At 35.8% G+C, this 23,643-nt stretch overlaps 5 protein-coding genes and 1 non-coding gene across 6 annotated transcripts in view; 2 read left to right on the top strand and 4 right to left on the bottom strand.

The window, feature by feature from the left end:
• Positions 280–5,253, bottom strand: LOC105167617 (ribosome biogenesis protein WDR12 homolog). Its single transcript, XM_011087390.2, has 14 exons — positions 4,947–5,253; positions 4,678–4,778; positions 4,256–4,362; positions 4,056–4,091; positions 3,875–3,960; positions 3,317–3,384; positions 3,104–3,214; positions 2,884–3,009; positions 2,032–2,175; positions 1,348–1,456; positions 1,129–1,265; positions 1,019–1,054; positions 833–932; positions 280–736 (listed from the first exon to the last, which is right to left on the bottom strand). The coding sequence occupies exons 1-13, from the start codon at positions 5,116–5,118 to the stop codon at positions 840–842; spliced, it is 1,326 nt and encodes a 441-aa protein (XP_011085692.1). The 5' UTR covers positions 5,119–5,253; the 3' UTR covers positions 280–736; positions 833–839.
• LOC105167616 (uncharacterized hydrolase YugF) lies at positions 7,650–11,075 on the bottom strand. The gene is made up of 10 exons (XM_011087388.2): positions 10,725–11,075; positions 9,867–9,961; positions 9,664–9,761; positions 9,521–9,570; positions 9,318–9,413; positions 9,080–9,169; positions 8,682–8,774; positions 8,477–8,572; positions 8,092–8,157; positions 7,650–7,940 (listed from the first exon to the last, which is right to left on the bottom strand). Exons 1-10 carry the CDS (start codon positions 10,935–10,937, stop codon positions 7,746–7,748), a joined length of 1,092 nt encoding a protein of 363 aa, XP_011085690.1. The 5' UTR covers positions 10,938–11,075; the 3' UTR covers positions 7,650–7,745.
• TRNAP-AGG lies at positions 12,922–12,993 on the top strand. The gene has a single exon. It is a non-coding gene; the product is annotated as a tRNA-Pro (tRNA).
• LOC105167610 (ureide permease 1-like) lies at positions 13,284–16,241 on the top strand. The gene is made up of 8 exons (XM_011087382.2): positions 13,284–13,437; positions 13,650–13,923; positions 14,006–14,144; positions 14,247–14,421; positions 14,518–14,561; positions 14,647–14,747; positions 14,844–15,218; positions 15,344–16,241. Exons 2-8 carry the CDS (start codon positions 13,687–13,689, stop codon positions 15,497–15,499), a joined length of 1,227 nt encoding a protein of 408 aa, XP_011085684.1. The 5' UTR covers positions 13,284–13,437; positions 13,650–13,686; the 3' UTR covers positions 15,500–16,241.
• LOC105167614 (LRR receptor-like serine/threonine-protein kinase RPK2) overlaps positions 16,590–23,643 on the bottom strand; it is a 20,497-nt gene continuing 13,443 nt past the window's right edge. The window contains exon 2 of the mRNA XM_020695769.1: positions 16,590–20,383. Within this exon, the coding sequence (XP_020551428.1) occupies positions 16,906–20,313 (3,408 nt within the window). The 5' untranslated portion in view covers positions 20,314–20,383 and the 3' untranslated portion in view covers positions 16,590–16,905. The remainder of the gene's footprint in view (positions 20,384–23,643) is intronic.
• LOC105167611 overlaps positions 23,246–23,643 on the bottom strand; it is a gene marked incomplete in the record, with an annotated part of 2,912 nt that continues 2,514 nt past the window's right edge. The window contains 1 exon segment of the mRNA XM_011087383.2: positions 23,246–23,643. Coding sequence (XP_011085685.1) covers positions 23,514–23,643 — 130 coding nt within the window.

Here is a 23,643-nt window from a genome sequence, read left to right as displayed (position 1 = left end):
GCATGCTTTTTCCAGCCATCCAATTACACACCTTTCTTAACCATCCACAGCATCCTATGTGTATGTGTTATGGCAGCTGGTCTGATCTTGATGCGTTGTTTTCCTTTGTTCAAGTGGTAGCCAGAACATCATGCGACTATCCTCCGAGAGACAATTAAACCCACAACTTCAAATTGAATTATTTGTTCTGAACAAAAACCCAATCACGCAATGCAACAAAGGTTACTGATTTATCTTTGAACTATTTGATTATGATTGAATTCAACAACACACACCTGCTGCCTGTCTAAATCAGAAATGCTAAAGATATCAATAAGTAAAATACTTTGCTCCGGAACTTCCGGATGTATGTCGTAAGTTAGCCTGCTTCAAAATGTCATTTAAAACAGGAGATTCGAGATAGACAATTTTAGAGAAAACGGTCTGACTTCTATGATTCATTGTCTCAAGAATAACACCACCAATAACGACTCCAGTATGCTGATCCGAAGAACCCATCTATTTCACTAGCCGAAACATGCCTTCACCCTCGAATATTTCCTCAAATTGAACCTCATTTGCTCCAGCAACAAAATTGCCGAGATCAAAACTTTCCACAAAGCATTACACCTAGTAAAAGCCAGCAGATCACATTGCCATTGCTTCTCATATAGGTGCAGATGACCATTCAGTTAAGTATTTGGGTATGTGGTAGATATTAATAACCACCCACAAAGCATAGACAACTCTTTCAATCCTGATCAACATTAAATCTTTGATTAGTTAGGAACTCAATAAAATGTATACAAATACAGTTTCCGAATATGCAAATCAGACATGAGCCAGAGCTTACCTATTGATCACTGTACCAATATTCCAGAAGAAATGCAAAGCTTCGAATCCGCACCACCACTGACCACACTATCATCCTTCCACCAGTCGGCACATAATACCTAGATTGTGTGTATCATATTATTTACAAAGCTATTTACATTCAAAATGGAAACTCAATCTGGAGACCTTGGGTTTGGAGGGATACCTTGTCCTTGTGTGTGTCAAGCACAGCCAATGGCCACTGCAGAAAGAGAAACGATTGAGAAACAGAGTATGAATATAGATGCATAATTAGGAATTGAAGTAACTATATACCGCAGTTCTCAGATCCCATAGCATCACTTTTCCATCATATGAAGCAGAGACTAGGTGAAACCATGATTTATGGTGCCATTTGCAAGAAGATATCCAAGAATTATGGGATGAGAATTGGAAGATAGGAGACAAGGTTCCTGCTCAAAGAATTCAGAAGATACAGGTAAATTGTGATGGTTGGTACCATGGAATAGACTGGAGAGAGAGAGAGAGAGAGACCTGGCTTGCGAGGATCCCATATTCGAAGAACAGGGTCAGAACCACCAGCTGCAATGAGGGCAGAACTTTCCCCTCCAATATCAAGACAGTTGATAACCTTGCCACAGAACTAAGTGAAGAAAGACAAAATCTGTTAATGACCAACAATGATAACACTGTTTGCGGGCCAAATAATAATCAAAATAATCAAAAGCCATTGCATCTGATATGTGGTTCTAATTGCAACAAACAATTTCTATGGAAAATAAATGTGGACAAAATTATGTACATGTATGTTTTACAACATTTTTTTAAACTTGGACCGATTACGGTGGATTTTGAGACCGTTTTCACATCATATTTCTAGAGATGAAATAGAGGCCATGATGACAGAATAATTGATTTTAAGAAAAAATAATTGCTCCATTAGGCCCGCAATAGGTATAGCGCAAAAATATATACAAGTAAATGTCATTATCCCTAAAAAAAAAATTTATCAGAAAACTAACAAGAATCTTTATCTGACGTGAGAAGTATAGGGGATTCCAGTAGTAGATATATCAACCATCGTCAAACAGGATCGCAAAACAAAGTACAGGCCCTTAATGGAAGCTAACATATGAATGGAAGTGCTGTATGGAGATAAACAGCTTTATTTTCTTTAGAAGTGTTTAAAGGAGTGGGAGGATAGTAAATCTCACTCACAATGCTTAGAGAATCTTTGCCTGTCTCAACATCCCATCTTCTAATAGAGTGATCCCATGATGCTGAGAAAATTGTTCCGCGTTGCGGCCAGGTGACAGAAGAAACACACTGTGTGTGACCCACAAGTGTTGATAAAGCCTCTCCCTGCAAACAAATATGACAACTATGTAATGTATATATAATACTGAGGGAGGGGATAACTGTTCCACATAAAAGATATACGAGGTTCAAATTTATTTTTCGATTTCAGAAAGGAACCACAGCGATGTATAGTGATGTTATTCAACATTTGTTAATATGCCCCTTTAGTTACAACAATTTTGCAATCAACAAAAGCAAAGAAAGTATTTCATGGAAAACCAAAACCATTCTTTACTCTTCACAGAGAAGCTAAGTTGGATCTGTAGGCATAAAATTCATTTTGACAAACCAATTCACACATTGGAACAAGTTTTAGTCTCATTGTTCTCAATCCACCATAGCACTAAATTGACTGCTGCACATCAAATACTTTTCCTGACATCGAATTGCAAATATAAACAATTTATAAATCTCATCAGTCTATTTGTGGACTAAGGTACTCCACCCAATATACCAAACAGAACAAGTTGAGATATAGATTAAAATTTCATGATCACGCTAAAATCCCATCATTATATACGCGGACTGCTCTTCATATTTATATAATTATTCAGGCGAAGGCCAACTTTCTTTTAGATAATGCAGCGGGCAAAGATGGCTAATCAGTTAGAGATCACCAACATCTGCAACTTGAGGCAAATTTTGCCACCATAAACTGTTTTCGAGTTGATAATCCTTTGAAACTCTTAAGTCAATAGGCAATAAGGGTACCTCAGATTGAGGTTCCTCATCTTCACCATCCTTTTTCCTCTTCTTTACTGAAACTAAACCACTCTCAGTGTCGGAAGCATTTCCGCTCCACAAGTTGATAGAACAATCCCAAGAACCAGAACACACCTGATGAGAAATAGGTAAGTGTGAGAAAGCACTGAAATTCCTTTACAAGAATTATAATGTCGTGCATGAGAATTTAAGGAGCAAAAGTAACTACCATATCACCCGAAGGCTCTGCTGCAATGCTCTGAACAGCAGCAGTATGACCACGTAATATTTTAAATGCTCTAATCTTATTTGGTTGATCTAGTGACTCCTGTGCACCAAACTTTCAGAGTGGAAAAAAATATCAGGACAAACTTTTCGGTACAAATGGTACTCGTACTAAACAGAAAACTATCACATCAACAAAGAAATTTTCAGCATGTACCTTCCACAACCTTAATGTCCTGTCCTTAGAAGCAGTAGCAACAATTCGATCAACGACACTCTCAGATGCTGAGGAAATAACATATTAAATAGTCATAAAAGAAGATTGCAATTAGACAAATAAGCTTTAGGCCTTATGCATATAAATAAAAAAAAATTCCAAACTTTATCTTGAAAAATAACTTGTGCATACATCTTTTTGATAAGTGATTCATCCCATATGATATCTGTCTCCTAAGATTTAAGCTAAAGATGTAGTGCTCATAACTTTATCAATGAGGATGAATTTCGAGTAAGTAAATTTAAGGCACAGAAAATCCTAACTAGATTCTAGGACGCCAGCTTTTCAATTTTTTGTCAAGTGCATTATTTTTACCCCCTGCAAATATGTTTAAATAATAGCACTAGAAAAGATCTTTGTAGTAAGTACCAATAGAACACTTTACAGCAACTACATATTTATAAAAGAAAAAAAACCACACCAAAAAGATATTTTATGTAACATCACCCATAATTCAAAAGAAGCTTTCATCTTATATAACATAGAACCCATCCCTACCTTTTGGCTTTAAGACACAAACAGAAGTAACTGGGCCAGAATGCCCATCTAATATATGTGAACAAACTCCAGCAGCTCTCCATATCCTATGAGGCATTAACCAAATAACATTTTATCAGGGAATTTCTGCAGCAAAAATAAAGAGAAACGGCGAAAGAAGGTGACAACTCTATGGAGTTACCTTCCAAGACCATCATAGCATCCTGTCAAAATATACCTGTCAGATAAACAAGAAGTCAGCTTTGCCACTGACATGACTTAGTTAACTACTGAAACAAATTTACATCAATTAAGGTGGAATGAGATAGCTAATATTCACATGAGCCAAAAAAGAATGCAATTATCACATGCCATGAATACTCTTGAAGACTTAATGCATACCCATCATCAGAACCATCAACTGCGCTAACCCAGTCATCGTGCAAAGAAGGCTCTTCTTGTTTCCTAGGAGCTACAGCTTTAATGTATTCAATTTCAAGTACTTTTTCCTGTAAAAGGTCACAGATTGTCGGTAAATATATATATGTCAACCACACACAAAAACCATAGCAAATAATATTTCATCGTGCTGGTTCCATTTTGAGAAATTTATTTCCCTGCCCACTCAAAAAACAACTTACTGAGAAAAGAAGCAAAGAAGATTATATTCCCAGGCACGCGAGTACATCAACTCTGGTGCTATAACTAGGTCGTCCGGTAAATTAAAACATCATCAAACTCTAGTTATTTCTAGATAAATGACGTTTCATCTTAACTTGAAAATCTAAAAGTACCATTGCCTTAATAAAGGCAAAATTACTTACGGCGGATATGCCTTTGGCAAGAAGAAACTCTTCAAGAGACATCCGGACCAGCTCGTCATCAATGAGAAAATCAAAAGGCTCCTGTTTCCAATCAGCATTTGCTGATAAATGAAAGCAGAATCAAAATCATACGCAAATCAGCGTCGAGTGTCGAAAGTCAACTCAACAATCAAAACTCCGTAGACTAACTCAATTTCTTTCAACTTCAGTGCCAAATTTAAAGAGAGAGCTTGAGAGAGAAACAGAAAAAATGAGGACAAACAAAGTACCGGACTGGAGGAGATTGTTGACGAGAGCAGAAAGGCGAAAGCGAGTAAGATTGGCGGGTATGGAAATGGAAACCGGCGGCGCTCTGTACGGAGGTTTTAGCTTAGTTACGAAACGGACTTGCACTTGCCTCGTGGACCCTTCCGCAGCTGCTGCGCCTCCGTCGATATCCATTTCCTTACTGCGACTGCGGGTGTTCCCTGTGAAAGAGAGAGAGAGAGAGAGAGAGGGAACGGCGAGATTGCCGGAGGAAGAGCTCTTAGGGTTTTAGATAGCAAAGGCCCCTAATGTTTGATTGGTTTTTGCAAGGTTTTAGGACGACAACAGAACACAGTTGTGCGTTACTTTTTCTTTATAATTTATAACTAGGTCCTTCAAGTTTAGAACAATTACGCTTGCATCTCCTATACAAATTCTTTACTTATACATAATCCTATTTTTTTCATAATTTAAATAAAAAATATTAATGTAAAAAAATTACATAAATTTTTAATTTTATTCATCATTCAACATCTCCTTAAATATTTTTATATTTATAAATGGATAAATATAATGTATATAACATCAAAATGTTATAATTATAATAAAATATTGCTTTCAAATGGCCATTGGATGTAAAAGTACTCATAAATGAATGGAAAAACTAGTTAATTTTTTTATATTTTTTACTTTCTATATTTGAAGTAAGATTGTATCTATTTCTTGAAAATATCTTGTTCAAGTACTTCATCTAGTACTTCAGCAAATATATACAATAATGATGTTAACTTTACTCCGTATAAAAAGTAAAAAACTACAAGAAAATGACTACTTTTTCACTTATAATCGGCTACTTGTTGTCCAAATAGTTATAATTCGAAAATAATATTTTACTATAATTTTATCTTTTTAACGTTATATATATATATATATTACATTTACTCCTTACTAAATATAAAGTATTACATAGAAATATTAAATGAGGAGTAAATTAAAATTTATACAAATAATAATATTAACACAAATGTCAGCATTTTTTTGTCAAAATTCATGACAAAAAGGGATTAAATGTAAATAGAGAATTTTTTTAGGGGGTCTAAGCATAGTTTTAAAATCTTTTTGGGGGAAAGTATAATTAAATTTTCAGAGGGAGACTAGAATGTGTTTGACTAAGCTTATAAGCTCCTCAAAAAATCTTATAAGTTGTTTAAAAGCTTATAAATTTCAATAAAGTGTTTGGCTATTTTTTTTTTTTCTAAGCGAGCTTATAAGGTCTCAAAATACAATGTTTTGAATCTTATAAGCTCTTTAAAAAAAAATAATTTTCTAACTTTTTTTTATAAAATCTTATAAGCTATATAAAAATAATATATTATAAAACAAAAATATTCATAATCATGCCCTCACACACTCTACCTCTCACACGCCCACATACACTCTCCTCACTCTCTCTCTCTTTCCACACACTCTATTTTTCACTATTTAATTTTTCGAACATTAGAAAAGAAAAAAATACTCCATTATTTAATAATAAATTATTATAGTTAAATAAAACAAGATTGATATTGATATTATATTTACTGAAAAATATAAAATCAAAACATTATAAATTATACCACTAGAAATAATCATTACATTAACAGAGAAAATATCAATTATATATTTATAGTAATATTCGACTAGCACGAATATACATATATATTATTTTTATTCAAATATATAGGTAATAATTCGTTATTTTTTTAATTTTAAAAAAATTATCTATTAATTTTTTATTTAGAATTAAACTAATATGTACTATTTATAAAAGAGTTTTAAAATTTTTTAAAACAAAATATATCAAGAAATTTGATTCTAACAGTATCATGTCTATTTTAGTCATTTTAGCAATAAGATTCAACATCTTATAAAAATATTTTAAAAAATTTTATAATTTATAATTCAAAAAAAAAAAAAATTGGCCTGTACACCACAATTTTTTTATGATTTTTTTATGAAAGTATGAAAAAAATTAATGGAATGAGCTCGCTATTAGACTCATGTAAACTATGGGTATTTATAATTTCTCAAACAACGATGGATATTTATAAATCTATATCTGAATTGAAATACTTAAATTCATGGTAAATCGCAACAAACTTCCTTGAGGTTTGACATAATTATAAATATCCCTCATTATTTGAAAAATTATTAATATCCACGTGATTTTAATAGTTATCTAACAACTAGCCTAATTCATTAGTTTCCATTAGGCTTCTATCCATTTCTTGTTGTAACTAATCAAAATGTCATTTGTGGACTATAAATTATAATATACTTAGGTTTTAAATTTTTTTATGCACTGAGTGAATAATTTTTTTTTATAATTTTTCAAAAAATTTCATCCATTTTGTCCATTATTTTACATATTTTTTATTTTAAAAAAAATTACAATAAGAGCAAAGTGATCACAATAAGAGCAAAATTAATAATTTCAAACCTCCATCTAATGATTATATAATTTCATTAGGGGGTATTTATAATTTTTTTAAAAAAATAAAAAATATTTATAATTATATTAAATTTTAGAAGAACTCGTTATAATTCATCCTTAGATTTATAAGAAGAATTTTGATTAAAAAAAATTAGATGACTCAATATTAAAAGAATTTGAAATTCATCGATTAAGGATTCGAGATCAATTGAATTAAAAAATTATCAAAAAAAAATCCAAATAAAATATTTCGAATCCATGAATGCAAATGTGGCATGAATAGGCGATTCGTTAACATGAACATAATGTGCGACGTTCCAAGCTTAATTTGTGAAAGAGACAGTAGCATCTATGCAATATACTGCTTTTTGCAAGAAATGGTATCGACGCCCTGTGAATGTTGCCTGGCCTCCGGGGCAGCAGCAGCACCTTGGGCGAAATCAGCAATCAGCTTAGCAATCACATATGGCTTCTCAATGTGAGGCATATGGCCACAATCCGCGACTTTTCTCATGCTCGCATTTGGCAGTTCGTTATGCAATCTCTGCATTTGTGTTTTCAAAACGGAAGAACCAATGTAAGAAGAGAAACCATCAAGAACTAGACAAAGTCGTAGAGAAAAGCAAACGACGAATGCAGACATCCCCGTGAGCCACTTCATCATGTAGGAGAGAAATTCAAAGAATTGAACTGACCTCGGCGAGCTTGTTGCTGACTATATTGTCACGCTCGCTGCAGATGAGAAGAGCTTTTTGCCTCACCTGTCTCCAAAAAGCATACTTTCAACCTCGAGCACAATCAAACTATTCATTTTTCTTCAGAAACATGGATGCTGTTGGAAGAGAAGAAATACAGAGTGTACAAATTCTGGGCAATGAGAGAACGTTGCACTATTTCCTTCATAAGCACTTTTGGCACTGATCAATTTGCTCATTTTAGCAACCATGGAAAGGTAATGGGAAGCGGAAAGAAACCATGGAAAGGTAATGGTAATACAAAGTATTTTGAGGCGGAAAGAAACCATTGAAAGGTAAGGGTAATATGAAGTATTTTGAGGTGGAAGGTGAGAGTTTCACCTACGTGTTTGATTTGGCCAGCGACGTTATACCCTCCACTGAGCATAAAATTTACAGTGGCATCTTCCCACCACGGCAATAGGCAGTGAAGGCGCCCCACCTGATTGGTAAAGAGAAGTTGCATCGGACTTAAAGTATAACTCAAATACCGCCATTTGGTCTAGCAGGATTGATAACTAGAGTTTAAAGTTAGCTTAAGATCAACTTACGTTGGTATAATCTACTATCCTAGATAATGATATGCCATTGAAAATGAGGAGCTTGGCGTACCACCGCATTGGGATGCTCTTCAGCAGCGAGGCCTAAAAACAGAGTAAGCAGTAGAAAACTGAAGTAAAAAGCTTTCTGATTAACTGGAAACTACCGGCACAGAGAAAGGAAAATAATCAGTGGAAACAAATTGCGACACGAAATGGTTGAGGAGGCAAGCTCAATAAATTCCTCAACAAATGTTAATGCCTCTTGCAACAGACCAGCAAATATGCCAAGATAACCGGAAATGAACACATAGCAAGACGGAAAAGCAATAATTACATAAACTCTAGTGCGAGATAATTGATTTCCATCCATCAGTTGTTCCCATACAGCTAAAATACACGCAAATTACCATTGGATATGCCATCGACTTGGGTAAGTTTGACAGAACTCCAGTTCCTTTTGCATAAACGTTTGCATTTATTAAAACCAGCTTATCAACCTGCAAAGCACCACATAGTACAATCATACAGACAGTGACAATATTAATGCTCTTGCATTCAGGAAAAGGACAACAAAGTTGACATGACTACGAAATAACCTGCCAGAACAACCAACGTCTACAAGATTCGATGTGGGAAAAATCTTACAGCTTCAGGAAAATTGACTGTGAAATCTATTGCAACTGCAGCACCAAGGCTCGGTCCAACCAAGGTCATTGGTCTTCCAATATGAGACTTCCATAGCTATCACCCCACAAAATGACAAACAGTTCAATAGTTCAGAACTGAGCCTAATCTCATCTGTTATACGGCAGCATCACGTTGAACTACTAAGCGTATCAGTATAATACCTGGTAAAGGTGGTTTCTCTTTGATGCTACATTACAGGGTGGACGTCTTTCTAGTGCAATTAAGAATCATAAAATATGTGAATGATAAGCAGGAAGTTAGGTATAAACAAGAGTCAGCTGTGTAGTTAAGGCCGGAAATGCACCTAAATCAGAGAAACCCCATCCAAGAATATCGATGGCCCAAGCCTCCAAGCCAGCATCCTCCAGCAATGGATATGCACTTCTCCATTCTAAACAAGAGCTAACAGATGCAGTGGACGTGGTCGAATTTCAGCAACAAGGGAAGTAACAACAATGCAATAAGTAAGAAAACAGCATAAGAAGTGTTTGATTGCGTGCTGGAAACCTGTCAAAGCAATGAAGAAGAACCACCGGATTGGCATCACGACAAACTCTTGGTGTCACACAGCTACTCATTATGCAACTCTCAGAAAATCCAACCTACAAAATTACTAATTCCCGTTAGCATGTCTTAAGTTTAAATCTTTATTTTAAACTAGAAAATGAGTCCAACAAATTTCAAAATGCATTCTCAAAATCAAAATGGTAAAAAGTTGCAGAGCTGTTGACAGACTTCTGTAACTAAACCTATTATCTGAAGGTCTATAAACCGAAAGCTAAAATCTACAGAACACTTCTCGAACCAACAAACTATACGATTGTCCTCCAAACTTCTATTCATTTGCAGAAATGCATTAACATTGGATTCAGGATACGGAAACAGTCAAACAGAAAATAGGAAACATCACTCGGTAAATTATTTCCTAGTTGTTTTGGAGTATGGAACTCACCCCAGCATTACATCCATGTCCAGCAACTACGGATTAACACTATAAATAGTTGTAATTTTTTGTCAAGGATAAAATTCTAACCTTACAATGCTCTATTGGTGTGCGCCCGAGTAATTGACGCGTGATCTTTTATTATAATTCAAACGAATCTATTTTAGTAGAAACCGATGCTGAGCAATCACATACAGGATTCTCCACACATTTACAATTTGACAAAATTCAATTCCTTACGATTAAGTTGATATAAACAAAACTTAAATTTGTAACCAAGAAAACGAAAAAGATTTAATAAAAATGAAGATGAGAACAACCCCTGTTGCAGTTCTGTGTTACTCATGGACATGCTGTCGTGAATTGGGACATAAATTAGAGTAATATGTACATGCAAATGTACATCTTTGGTACAATTTTACCTGGACAGGAAGTCTTTGAATCCTCTGAGCCAAAGATCTTGCAGAAGGGTCTCTGATATTGTGAACCTCCTTGGGAAGAAAAGATGGAAACCCTCCACCAAGATCATCAGCACCACAACCGCCGCCGCGAGCACCACCGGAAACTCTGAACCCCAGCAACTTTCTTGGACCACATTGATGGAGCGGAAATCCCAATCCCAGTGCCACCACCATTTTTACACAGTACACCTATGACTATGAGGTGTGTGTAACAAAAAGCAGACACTTCCCAACAAGAGTTTATACTCTCTGACACCACAGAATTGCGTCAAACGCATGTCCGCTCTATTATTGAAAAAAGGTGGGTAACAAAACCAGTTTCCTAGTTTTGGCAATTTCATATTTCTCTTCACGCTTTACACAACCAAGTCTTTCTTTTAACGTTTTTGAATAAAACCGAATGATAATTTATTGATGGAAATATTGTAAATTAAGATAGAAGAGATGCTCATCAACATATCTAATGGTTTATGATATTGTGAATGATGACAATGATTATGTAATATTTTGATTAAGAAAAAATATGATTATATAGTTGGGCACCATGGTGTACATGGTACTGCGGGTAACGGAAAATATCCCGTGCTGATAGTTACACATTGGAATGAAGCGGGGATGTCATGTTCGTTGTGATGTCATGTGGTGATATTGCTACACTGGGATGGTATGAAGATATCACACTCGACGGGTACCTTGTGTTGTATATTATGACCTTGATTAAGATGTCGATGACCGACAAATTCATTAATTGATGTGTTCCAATTAGGATAAGTAGGGCCCTAAGAAATAATCAACGATTTTGGATATATTGTGTTGTGGATTTGACGGGTGATTGCGATATAAGCTACTTCGTGATTTTGTGGTGATTGCATATAGTGAGTTGGTGATCTTATGTATGTGCGTCAATAATAATAATAATAATACTAATAAAACAATATGTGCATGGCAGGCGACCATTTTTTAATGGAATTTTTCATCAAAAAGTGATTGAGTGGGATAAGTATTAAATTTTGTGCACTATAAATAAAAAGCGCTATAAATTGGATTGCAAAATGGAATTTAGCCTGCTAAAAAAGGTTCACTTGATATTAGAAAATTGTGAGTTTAATTTTGTTTTAGATACAAAAAATGGGTTAGTAAGTAATCTATAATTGAATTAACTTTTTAATTTTAAATTTTATTATACTCACATTATAATATAAATTCTCGGTGGAAATAGCATACTTGGAAAACCAATCACTATGTTTGGTTTTATTTTTAATTTGTTTTGGTGTGTTTTGTGGAGATAGGGAGAGAAAAAGAAAGATAAATAAGTATGTGTTAGAGATAGTGTGTATGTTTGGATTGTTGTTTAGTGGGAGATAAAAATTACTGTTCATTGTCAAATCATGTCTCTTTTATATATATTTATATGTATATAATCTTTTTAATTGTAGGGTCTATAATTAATGTAAATTTATAATAATAAAAAATAAATGAGTCATTGTTTTAAAACATCATCAAAACTTCCAAAACAAATATTATCTATATTTTAGTCCATCTCAGAGATGGGCCAAAAATAAAACCAAACACTATGAATCTATTTTACTGGGTATGAGCTTGAATAACGCAAGCAACAACCCCATGTTCAATACTATTGAGTGGTCTATAAACTACGAACAAGAAAAAAACCAACTTCTTCCATGCATGATAAATGAGGAAAATAACAATTTTTTTTTTGTCTCGTTACTTAGGCTCTTTTCATTTTTAGTCTCGTTAATTATGAAATTCTCATTTTTCATCGCATAATTTTTACAAAGTAGTACTTTTGGTCTCATTACACTTTTTTGTTAGATTTTTTAACAGAAAATGCTATATACTTAGCACGTGGTTGTTAGTGCCTTTACGTTTTTTGTCTAATTGGTTACGAAATTCTTAATTTGATTACATAACTTTCAAAAAGTAGATTTTGGTTCCATGCACTTAACGACTACGTGATATTTCTGGTAAAAATCTAATAGAAATGTGTCATGGGTTCAAAAATACTATTGTTTAAAGATTAGGGGACTAAAAGTGAGAATTTTATAACCAATAGAATCAAAAATAGAAAGACCCTAAATTATCAGACCAAAAATGTCATTTTGCAGAATAAATAATAAATCGAATGTATAACAAACAAGGGCATTTGGTCTAGTGGTATGATTCTCGCTTAGGGTGCGAGAGGTCCCGAGTTCAATTCTCGGAATGCCCCTTTAGTTTTTGATTTTTTTGTCTGGCTTTTCCGTTTCACTCTTTTGCGTTTCCGGGGGTTCAGCTGACACTGACAGCTCCCAATTCCTCTGTTCAAGGAGCGAAGAAAATGCCAAAACAATGACCTCCACTCTTTGCACCACAAACTACGTGGAAGGACTATACCCGGCAACACAGCCACAGCTCAGAAGAATTTCAAACGGTGAGCCCTCTGATTGCCATCTGTTTTGAAAATTCAGCGCCACCACCTCCCATTTCCCAGCCGACACTGGCCCCATTTTCCGTTCCTTCCAGTTTCACCACCCTACTACTTATTTAAGTACTATGTCTCTTCTCCCTTTGATTTCTCTTCATCCCACTCTTTCTTTTCTTGCTGACATAGTTATAACACTCAAATCAGGATCAATCCCAAGGATAATCCATCGCAGTATCATCATCATAACAGGTATCTTGTCCTTTGTGTTTATAGTTTTTGACTCTATGAACATGGGATTTTTTCTTTTCTTGCTCATGGGATTTGTTTCAAGAACTGGGTTCAAGAATTTCAGAAACAAACATATGCTGCTGAATTCAGTTCAAACACACCTGGGTGTGTGTGGCAACCCTGAGTGAGTGGTTTTAGTTACTTGCTTTCTCAATTCTAGCAACATTTTCCAGGTGTCTTGGTGGGGGTGAGGAGGAATAGTCTTGAAAAATGTATGTGATTGAGAGTAAGGGAGCAGCGATAATCTGCATGCTGCTGGCCCTTGTGTTTCTGGGGACATGGCCGGCAATCTTGGCCCATCTCGAGCGGCGTGGGAGGCTACCTCAGCACACTTATCTTGATTATTCTTTAACTAATTTCTTGACTGCTGTTGCTATAGCTTTAACAGTTGGTCAGATTGGTGATGGGAAGGTCAATATGCCTAATTTCATCACTCAACTTTCTCAGGTATCAATTTAGCACTTTCACTTGCTACATTTTGTTTCTTTAGCAATGTCTACTGTGATATTGAGAAATGGTGGTATTGCAGGATAATTGGCCTTGTGTTTTGATGGCCATGGTGGGAGGAGTGTTTCTCAGTCTTGGGAATTTGTCCACACAATATGCTTGGGCGTTTGTTGGGCTTTCTGTCACTGAGGTCATCACCTCCAGCATTGCAGTGGTTTTAGGTAAATAAGAACAAGATTTCGTTGAGCCATAAGTGTTCTTTGTATCTAGAAATGAGTTTGCATTACAAATGATGAAGTAATAGTAAGGTTTTAATGTGACAGGGACAACCTTGAACTATTTTCTCGACGATCGCATCAACAGAGCCGAGATACTTTTTCCTGGAGTTGGATGTTTCCTCGTTGCAGTTTTTCTCGGATCTGCTGTTCATTTTTCCAACGCAGCTGATATTACAGCAAAACTCAGCAGCTTGTCCGATTCTTGCAAAGACATATCAGGGTACTTACGATCATAAGACCTGTCGTTGCTTAATTCTTGTACAGTCTGTCAAGGATTGGTTTCTAATACAAGTTTACGCTTTGTTATGGTTATCAGGGCTGATGGCTCATCTGATTATAGAGAAATAGTTTCATATAAGGGTATATGATCTGTATCCCAACATTTTTTTAAAATTAAACAAGTCAAACTTCTACCGTACAATTTTCTAAGACTTGTCTACCATAGATGATGCGACGGACCTCGAACATGGAAGTAAAAAAGAGGAAAAAGTAAGAGTCGGATCAGTGGACTACCTTGTTGAGCTTGAGCACAACAGAGCAATTAAGGTTGATGCTCCTCTGTCTTGATGGTCGTCTAAGACGTCTGCTGAACTTTCATATCTTGTACATATGTCCTAATGAAACCATTGTTATGTTACACAGGTTTTCGGTAAGAGTATTTGGTTAGGGTTGAGCATAACTTTCTTCGCTGGCGTGTGTTACTCTCTCTTCTCACCGACGTTCAACTTGGCTACCAACAATCAATGGCACATGATGAAACGGGGGGTTCCCGACTTGGTTGTCTACACGGCGTTTTTCTACTTTTCGCTGTCATTTTTTTTCATTGCATTGGTGCTAAATGTCTGGTTCTTGTACCACCCTGTTCTTAACTTGCCAAAATCGTCCATAACATCATACCTTAAGGATTGGAAGGGAAGGAACTGGGCAGTCTTGGCCGGCATATGCTGCGGCATAGGCAATGGCCTGCAGTTCATGGGAGGGCAAGCAGCAGGTTATGCAGCTGCCGACTGTGTTCAGGTAAGTCAAAATAATTCAAATAAATTGCTTAGGTCTTTCTCCAGTACTCTATTTAATCACATGTAATTTCTCTGAATTTGATCGATAATCGGGATACATATGTTATGTATATGTAATATGTGCAGGCTCTGCCACTTGTGAGCACATTTTGGGGTATACTATGTTTTGGGGAGTACAGGAGATCGTCGAGGAGGACTTATGTTTTGCTAATAAGCATGCTGCTCATGTTTGTTGTTGCAGTAGCAGTGCTTATTGCTTCATCCGGGCATCGAAGAACTTAGCTGTTACTAAGTTTCATATGTTGCTCTGTAATGATCAAAGTCTTAGATGTAAACTTAAGATGCCACGTCGTCTGGTTAATTTTATTTACAACTGGCTTGGCTTACTGTAACTTCGACGATAGTATAAGTAGTACCTGGCCATCAAAGGCCTTGATGGCAGTAGAAGCAGCCTTAGTCGATGTGCAAGTGACCAAGCCAAATCCACAGTTGTCACGGTCAGACCAAGACAACCTCTAGCTGCAAAGCGGAAAGAAGTATGGACATTGAAGGTCTGGAGTTGAAAAGATTGACAATGTGCAAGACTATATGAGAATTTTATCTTATTCAAAGTAGTCCAACAATCACAATATGCAGGGAGACTTTTCATACTGAATCAATTGTGCTAGCAAAGATGATACCTTCAACCACATCTCTGTACTGAGAGAGAGTGAGTTTCGCTCAAACTCCACTCCAGTCGTCTTCGTACTGAGAGAGAGAGAGAGAGCTTTGTTCAAACTCAAGTCGCCGGTGCTGCACGAGAGAGCTACAAGAATATAACTAAAGAAATAAGAAAAACAAAAGAAAGATATTTTCTCAAAAACTCCAGCTAAGAGCTTCGAGGATGACAAGCATTGCCTGAAAAAGCGAAGCATCAGAAGAAGATACTTGTGCACTAGCAGGCAGTTCTGTTCGTTAACAAATTGTCGAGAAAGCCCATCTTTGCACCTGTGCATCAAAAGGCAAAGAGGAGGAGAATTAGCATCAGTGGTATAAAAAAAGACAAGACAAAATGTTTCCATTTTGCCGATAAATATGAGTTCAAATGAACCAACTGTTAAAATATTTGTATTGCGATTCGCTTAACTATTTAACAAGTCGAGCTCCAGTATCTTGATGTTTTTACATATGATTTTTCACTCTAATTCTCAAGTTATAAGATAAAGCTCGAGAGAGTTCACAATGCCACACACATAGAATTTACTTAGGCTTATAGAACTCACCTCCAACATATCAAGAAATGCAGCGTCTGTTTCAGGTGGGTTACAATGGAGCTTTTGTACAAGTAGAAACCTGTGTTGCCTGCCCTGTCGAGGAGACGTCTTGAAGAAAATTCTTGCAAGAAGCCTGTTCTTTGTTATTATTTCAACAACAAATAGGAAAGAGATACAAGTATACAGCATCAGAAACAAATATCTGCATTCTTCTGCAGAAACATTAGTGAACCCCCTAACAATCCAGGACATGGCAGGGAAAAATGGGGCCAATGCTATACTACAATTTACAAGTAGCTACTGGTACAAGACCAATGACAGCCCAATAAAGAAAACCGAAAGCACTGCTCATAGAAGCGCAGAGTCACAAATTACAGTTGGGCTTTCCTTCTTTCTATGGGTTGCTATGTCAAATCAAATAATTCTTGTTTATAGCTAGCAAGACGGAGGCTGGAGTTGCTTTAGCCGTCTCACCACCTGTTTCATGGTTGGCCGTGTAGAAAGAGAGTCAACGGTGCACACCACCGCCAAGTGTAGCACTTCAACCAAATCATCATGTGGGCCTGTATCCCACAGCCCAGGGGTAAAGAACTCCTTGGCATGGCCTTGTCGCAATAGCATACATGCCCAAGCAACGATGTTGAAACCATTCCCATAGGAAGAAAAGGAGGGATCCAGTGCTTTCTTGTCGGATATCAACTCGAGCAACACGACCCCATAGCTATAAACATCAGCCTTGTCAGAGACACGGCAAGTCATTGCATATTCTGGAGCAACATATCCAAACGTCCCAGCCACACCAGTTGTGGCATGAGTTTCTGAAGTTCCAAGAAGCCTAGCTAATCCAAAATCAGAAAGATAGGCATTATAGTCCTCATCCAACAATATATTGCTAGGCTTCACATCGCGGTGCAGAACACGAGGGACACAGTGATCATGCAGGTAGGCAAGTGCACGTGCAATGTCCAACGCAATCTTGTGCAGTATCCTCCAGTCAACAGCTCTAGCGGATCTCTCCTGTACAAACTTCTCCAGATTGCCGCCCGGCAAATAATTGTATATAAGAAACATCTCTGTTTCACTCGCATGATACCCGATCAAAGTCACAAGGTTTGGATGGCGAAGCCTACCCAGTGTTTTGATTTCTGCGTCAAATTGTTGAACCCCTTGGAATCGTCCTACTGCAAGCCGTTTTACGGCCAATAGGACACCAGGTGCAATTTCTGCTTTGTATGTTGCCCCAAAACCTCCATTCCCGATGCAGTTGCTTGCATTGAAACTCCCCGTAGCATGCACCACATTCTCAAATGTCAGTGGAAACCCAATATCAGTGAAGACAATCACTTCCTTTCTAGCAGTTCCACTTACTCTAGACCTCGGTTTCCACTTTCTTGTGTAAAAGAAGAGAACAATAAGGGCAAGAAGAACCGACACAACAGCTGCTGCTGACGTTATAGAAGCAATCTCAATTGCGTTCAGACTGCCATTCCCTCCTTTTTTTCTTGGAGTTGATGATGGAGAAGAAGCATCAGTCTGTGAGTCCCCTACTCTTCCCTGTTGATCAGCAGAAGGCGAAGATAAAGAGAACATGGGGCAGTGCAGCGAAGGATTTCCAAGAAAGCTATTGCATTTGATCATGTTATTGTTTGGAGGCAGAGGACCAGACAAATTATTGAAGGACACATTAAATGCTGAGAGAGTGGATATATTTGCCAATTCAGGTGGGAGCTGCCCAGATAGTTTATTATTGTCCAGGAGGAGGACTGACAAGTTCCTCAAATTCGCAAGATCTTTTGGAATTTCACCAGATAGCAAATTTGAAGACAAGTCAAGAACTTCCAGGGAATATAACTGCCCTAGACTCGCAGGGATTGAACCATTCAGGTTATTTCCAGCCAAAGAGAGGGATTTGATATTCTTCATCCGACCAAGGTTGCTGGGAATGGAACCTGGCAAAGAATTCCAGCTTAAATTAAGGACAAAAAGTGAAACCAAGTTGCCAATGCTGGGAGGAAGAGTTCCAGAAATTTTATTACTGGAAGCATCTAGGAGCATCAGGGACTTGCACACTGAGTCCATATCTATTGGAATCTGACCAGATAACCCATTGTTACTGACATTTACTATCATACCTCTCACTAAATCACACTTCTCGAAGAAAGCTCCAGGAAAATATCCAGTAAGCCTGTTTCTGCCAGCAAGAAATGCATAGATAGTTTGTTTTCCTAGTCTTTCGGATGCAATAGGCATAGATTGCACTGGGCCAGTAAGGTCGTTAGAACCAAAATTATGTAATACCAAGGAACTATCACCATCCCCGGAAAATTGAAAAGGGGATTCAATCTGAGATCTGTATCCAAAATATGATATATAAGCAGAAGAAGGATCATAAGGCCATACGGAATGCAGGGACTGGATAGGGGCACAAGATCTGTAATTGAATTTTGGTATTGAACCTGAGAGATAATTCCCACTGATATCAAACAGTTTCATACAAGGTACAGGAACTTTGTCAGTGATCTCTCCAGTAAGTCTGTTTGAGCTCAAGTCAAGAAACTGCAGCCTCGTGCAGTTGCTGAATCCCTTTGAGATTCTCCCGGAGTAATAGTTCTGAGCCAAATTCAACACTTCCAAGTTGGTGCAAGAACCCCAACTAGCAGGGAAGCTTCCTTCCAGAGTAGCTCTAGGAGCCCACACCATCCTCAAGGTTGAGAGACTAGTAATTCCACTTGGTATTGTCCCTTCATAAAAATTGTACTCATCAGCAGTAACTGCCAACTTTTCCATTAAATAACCACCTCGCAAACTCGAAATGTTAGGAAGAGGATCCCATAAGTTTGACAACACGAGAACCGATAACTTCGTACAATTACCAATTTCAGATGGTATGGCACCCCCAAAATTGTTTCTTGAGATGTCCAGCACTTCAAGCTCACTCAACTGACCAAGTTCACTCGGAATAACCTCTTCCAACATATTAGAGTACAGCAAAAGGGTCTTCAACCCTCTACAGTTCCCAAGGTTTCCGGGAATAGCTTCAGTCAAATAATTCCCTGCAAGCTCCAAATATTCGAGCTTCCCACAATTGTCCCCAATCTCAACTGGAATCGATCCACTGAGTAGATTAAACGACAAGTAAAGCCCAATCAAACCTCTAAAGCCACCAATAAACCCTGGAATTGATCCATTAAATTGATTCCCAGCTAAATTCAGAACTTGAAGACCTACGCAATTCGACAATGAACTTGGTATTCCCCCAAAGATCTCATTGAATCCTAAGTTAAGAACTCGCAAATTCTTCGACCCACTGAACTGAGAAGGTAAAGATCCAGAAATCAAATTCCCTTCAAGGTCAAGAACCTCAAGCTTTTCCATTCCCCAAATCTCCACAGGAATTTCACCATTTATTTCATTGAAAGGCAGTGATAAAATCTTAAGCTCACTAAGCTTAGCAACAGCTGTGGACAGTTTACCCAAGACTTTAACGCCACTATTTCCACCCAAGCAAGGCCTCCTAATCCCAAACCCATAAAGTGGAAATTGACCAATTCTAGCACAAGACAACGAATTACCTCCACCAGTAATATTCAAGGCTACTACCCGAGAACCCGCATCGCAAGAAACCCCGGTCCACGAGCAGTGATCCCCACCATCCGAATTCCAGCTGCTCAGCACTCCATGAGGGTCCGAAAGCGAAACCTTGAACTCCAAGAGCGCAGATTTATCCGAATCGGAGCCCCAAACCACTTCATTTTGAGCTAGAAACAGAATACACAGCAAAATCAAGAGCTTCAACGGCTTGTGAAGGTGATGCCATCTCATGAGAAAAGAACAACGACCCATTACCGGCGCCGGGAAAGGGTCCTCAGAAATTCAAACCCCTTTTCATCTCCCTCTCTCTCTCTCTCTCTCTCTCTCTTTGCTTTCGCTTTTCAATTATACTTCGTGACACAAGAGTCTACAAAAGAGTAGAGAGAGGAGAAAGAGAGAGAAGTATACACAAGAGTTGTTCCTCCAATTCTTTGTTTTTATTTGAGAAAACGCGTTGCTCTTTCACATTTCATTTTCCATTTCTCTCTTTCTTTCTCTCTTTTTTCCTTTTCCAATTCAATTCTCTTTTATTTTTACCAATTTAATTCCACACAATTTTATATCACCAAAATAGGTCTTCTTTACTAATTTTACATGCATATAATAAATATATTATCATACTTCAAAATATATTATATAAATAAAAATAAAATATATTATTTAGACAATTAAATAAATATAAAATTTATGAGTCAAATAAATTAACTACCTTCTTAATTAAAAAGATATTTTTAAATTCACAAAAATTTAATGCAGCAGTGTCAAAATCATCACTTTATGTCGATAACACCTATTTTCTTTTTAATAATTTCCTTTTAACTTTCAACATATTAAAGTATATTACAGTATTTAAAACCTTAAATAACTTACAGATCATATATGACTTATGAGTTAAAAAAAAATCATTTATTCCTCTATTTAATATAAATTTACTATTTTATCTATCTTCCAGCTCCATTCACATAACTACATAATTACAATATGATAACATCACACGTCTTCAATATTACGTGACTCTTCTTGAATTCGTTTTAGCCCTTAAATTTTATTAACTCCCATCATACGAAATATTCGATAATATATTTTAATATAATATTTTAGTATAGATATGTTTTTAAAAATAGAATAAATAAGATACCTAGCAATAAAGTAGTAATTAGTGTAATAGATGAGTTGTATGAAATCTTAATTCTTGTTGACTATTTACAATTGGAGATCCCTTGAAGTGACATACCATAACCACAGGACAGACAGGTAGTATTTAGCATCATTTTTATCTTTTTTTTTATATATATATATTGTGGTTGGATGAGTGGTGGTGGGGCCCATATTCGAATATTTATATGAGGGATAGGACCCATTACCAGGCCAATTAATGCACCGGCCCATCATTGGGGTCGGAAGTGTTGGCCCAAAAATTAGGCCCACAAAGTTCTGGACTTTGACTGTATGGGCCTCAATTACTCAACTTTGGTGTTGACACGTGGCGAGGTCTAGGGGATATGTTAGTCTATTAGGGTGTAGGGATGCAAACGAAGCCAACTAGGCCAAAAATTTGAACGAGCACGAGCTGGAGCTCGAACTCAATTAATTTATTTTTCAAATATTTGAGTTTAAAAAAAAATATGAATTATTATATCATTTGAAATATATTATTCAAAAATTTAAATGAGAATCAAGAAGAAAATTTTCACAAGAAAACGAACAAGAAAGAATATAATGAAATAAAATTGGCAGTTATAAAAAATTATTCGTTCCGATCATTTAATGAGACATAACTAAAGTCCCACACCACTACTCAGTTTTTAAACTAACGTCAACAAATTCATATACATTATATTGAATATTTATTTATAAAAAATATTAAAATATATTAAATTATTGATTAAGCTTATTTTTAGATAATATAAATTAAAATACAATATTTTAATATCATCTAAAATTAAAATATGATATATTGACTAATAATTTTAATATATGGTGAATTTTGAAATAAATGCATTTTGTTCTAATGGATATAGAAATTATAATGATAAAATTCATATGAATTATATTAAATATTTATTCATAAAAATAAATTTCAAATAAATATCAAAATATACTAAATTATTAATTAAGCTTGTTTTCAGATAATATAAACTAAAATACATAGTTTAATATCATCTAAAACTAAAATCTAAGATATCGACTAATAATTCTAATATATAGTGAATAATTGTATTTTGATTAATGGATATTGAAATTGTAACAATAAAATTCATATGCATTATGTTAAATACTTATTTACAAAAAATTATCAAATTGTACTAAATTATTGATTAAACTTATTTTTAGATAATACAAACTAAAATACCATTTTTAATATCATGTAAAATTAAATATGAGATATTAACTAATAATTCTAATTTATGGTGAATTTTAAATTTTTATTTACAAAAAAAAGTATCAAAACTCACTAAATTGTTGCTTTTTAGCATTTGTTAAACAATATAAACAATAACTCGTATTTTATTATTATATAAAATTAAAATATGAGATATATTGACTAATAATTCTAATATATAGTGAGTTTTGAATATAAACTTGATATAATATTGAATATGTACTTAAATAATATTTATAAATAAAAATCTTTTTTTAAAAAAAAAAAAAGGCTCGCAAGCTCATGAACAGAAAGAACTAAGCTCGAGCTTCAGTCGAGCTCGCCGACTCAATTCATCTTGCACCCCTATTAGGGTGTGTTGGTTCCTAATCTCTCTTGAAATGTTACTTTTATTCTATCTCCACAAGTTTAGAATATAGAATCTGATTATCGAAACTGACTCTATAATTGTATTTTATAATATTATTGGGAGACAAATCAATCATAAGAACTCAGTCCGTTATTACAGCTACACAACCTTTGTTCGTAGACAAAACTTACACAAATACTCCCGATATTTGACAGTAATTCTATTTATTTGAAAGATTATGAATGAGTTGGAAAATGAGAATTTCCCGAGAATTTTCTTTTTTATCTACATAATAAGAAAAAAAAGGAGAAATTAGAGTTGCATGTTTTGGTCATTTACTTAATAGTATCTTGAGCAAAATACAATGAATCAATGGTTCACAGAACTATATTATGAAGTCAGCAGATGCATTTTCTTCTTGGGGCCCCTATGAAAATCTATGTAGATACATCTACCACTGTTGAAATTAGTGCTTAATTCTCAAACAAGTTCGTTCAAATCTTTACTGCATCACAAACTATGAGGGTGAAAAACAATGACCATATCTGAGACTTGAAGCATCACTGTTTTTATGGAACCAAAACTCTAACATATGTTTGAACTCTGCTTCCTCAGAAAGAACCAGACCAGATTTTGTGGCTAACTAAAAGATAAACAGGCAGTTTCGATGAAGCTAAGGACGTCATCATCGAACGTGCCAGCCAGTGAAATAATGCAAAGTTAACAGCATTTAGGCCAACAGGGGAAGCAAGAAAACATTGATGTCTCGGCAGCTGCAGCAGGAGGAGTTTCTTTGGGAGCTTGTGGTTGAGACTCCGGTTGCTCGGGCTTCTCCGGGACGACCTTCAAT

This window comes from Sesamum indicum, linkage group LG8, assembly GCF_000512975.1.
Source record: "Sesamum indicum cultivar Zhongzhi No. 13 linkage group LG8, S_indicum_v1.0, whole genome shotgun sequence".
Lineage (NCBI taxonomy): Eukaryota > Viridiplantae > Streptophyta > Magnoliopsida > Lamiales > Pedaliaceae > Sesamum > Sesamum indicum.
Note: the sequence above shows the minus strand (reverse complement) of the source record. Positions and strands in the feature narration are given on the sequence as shown.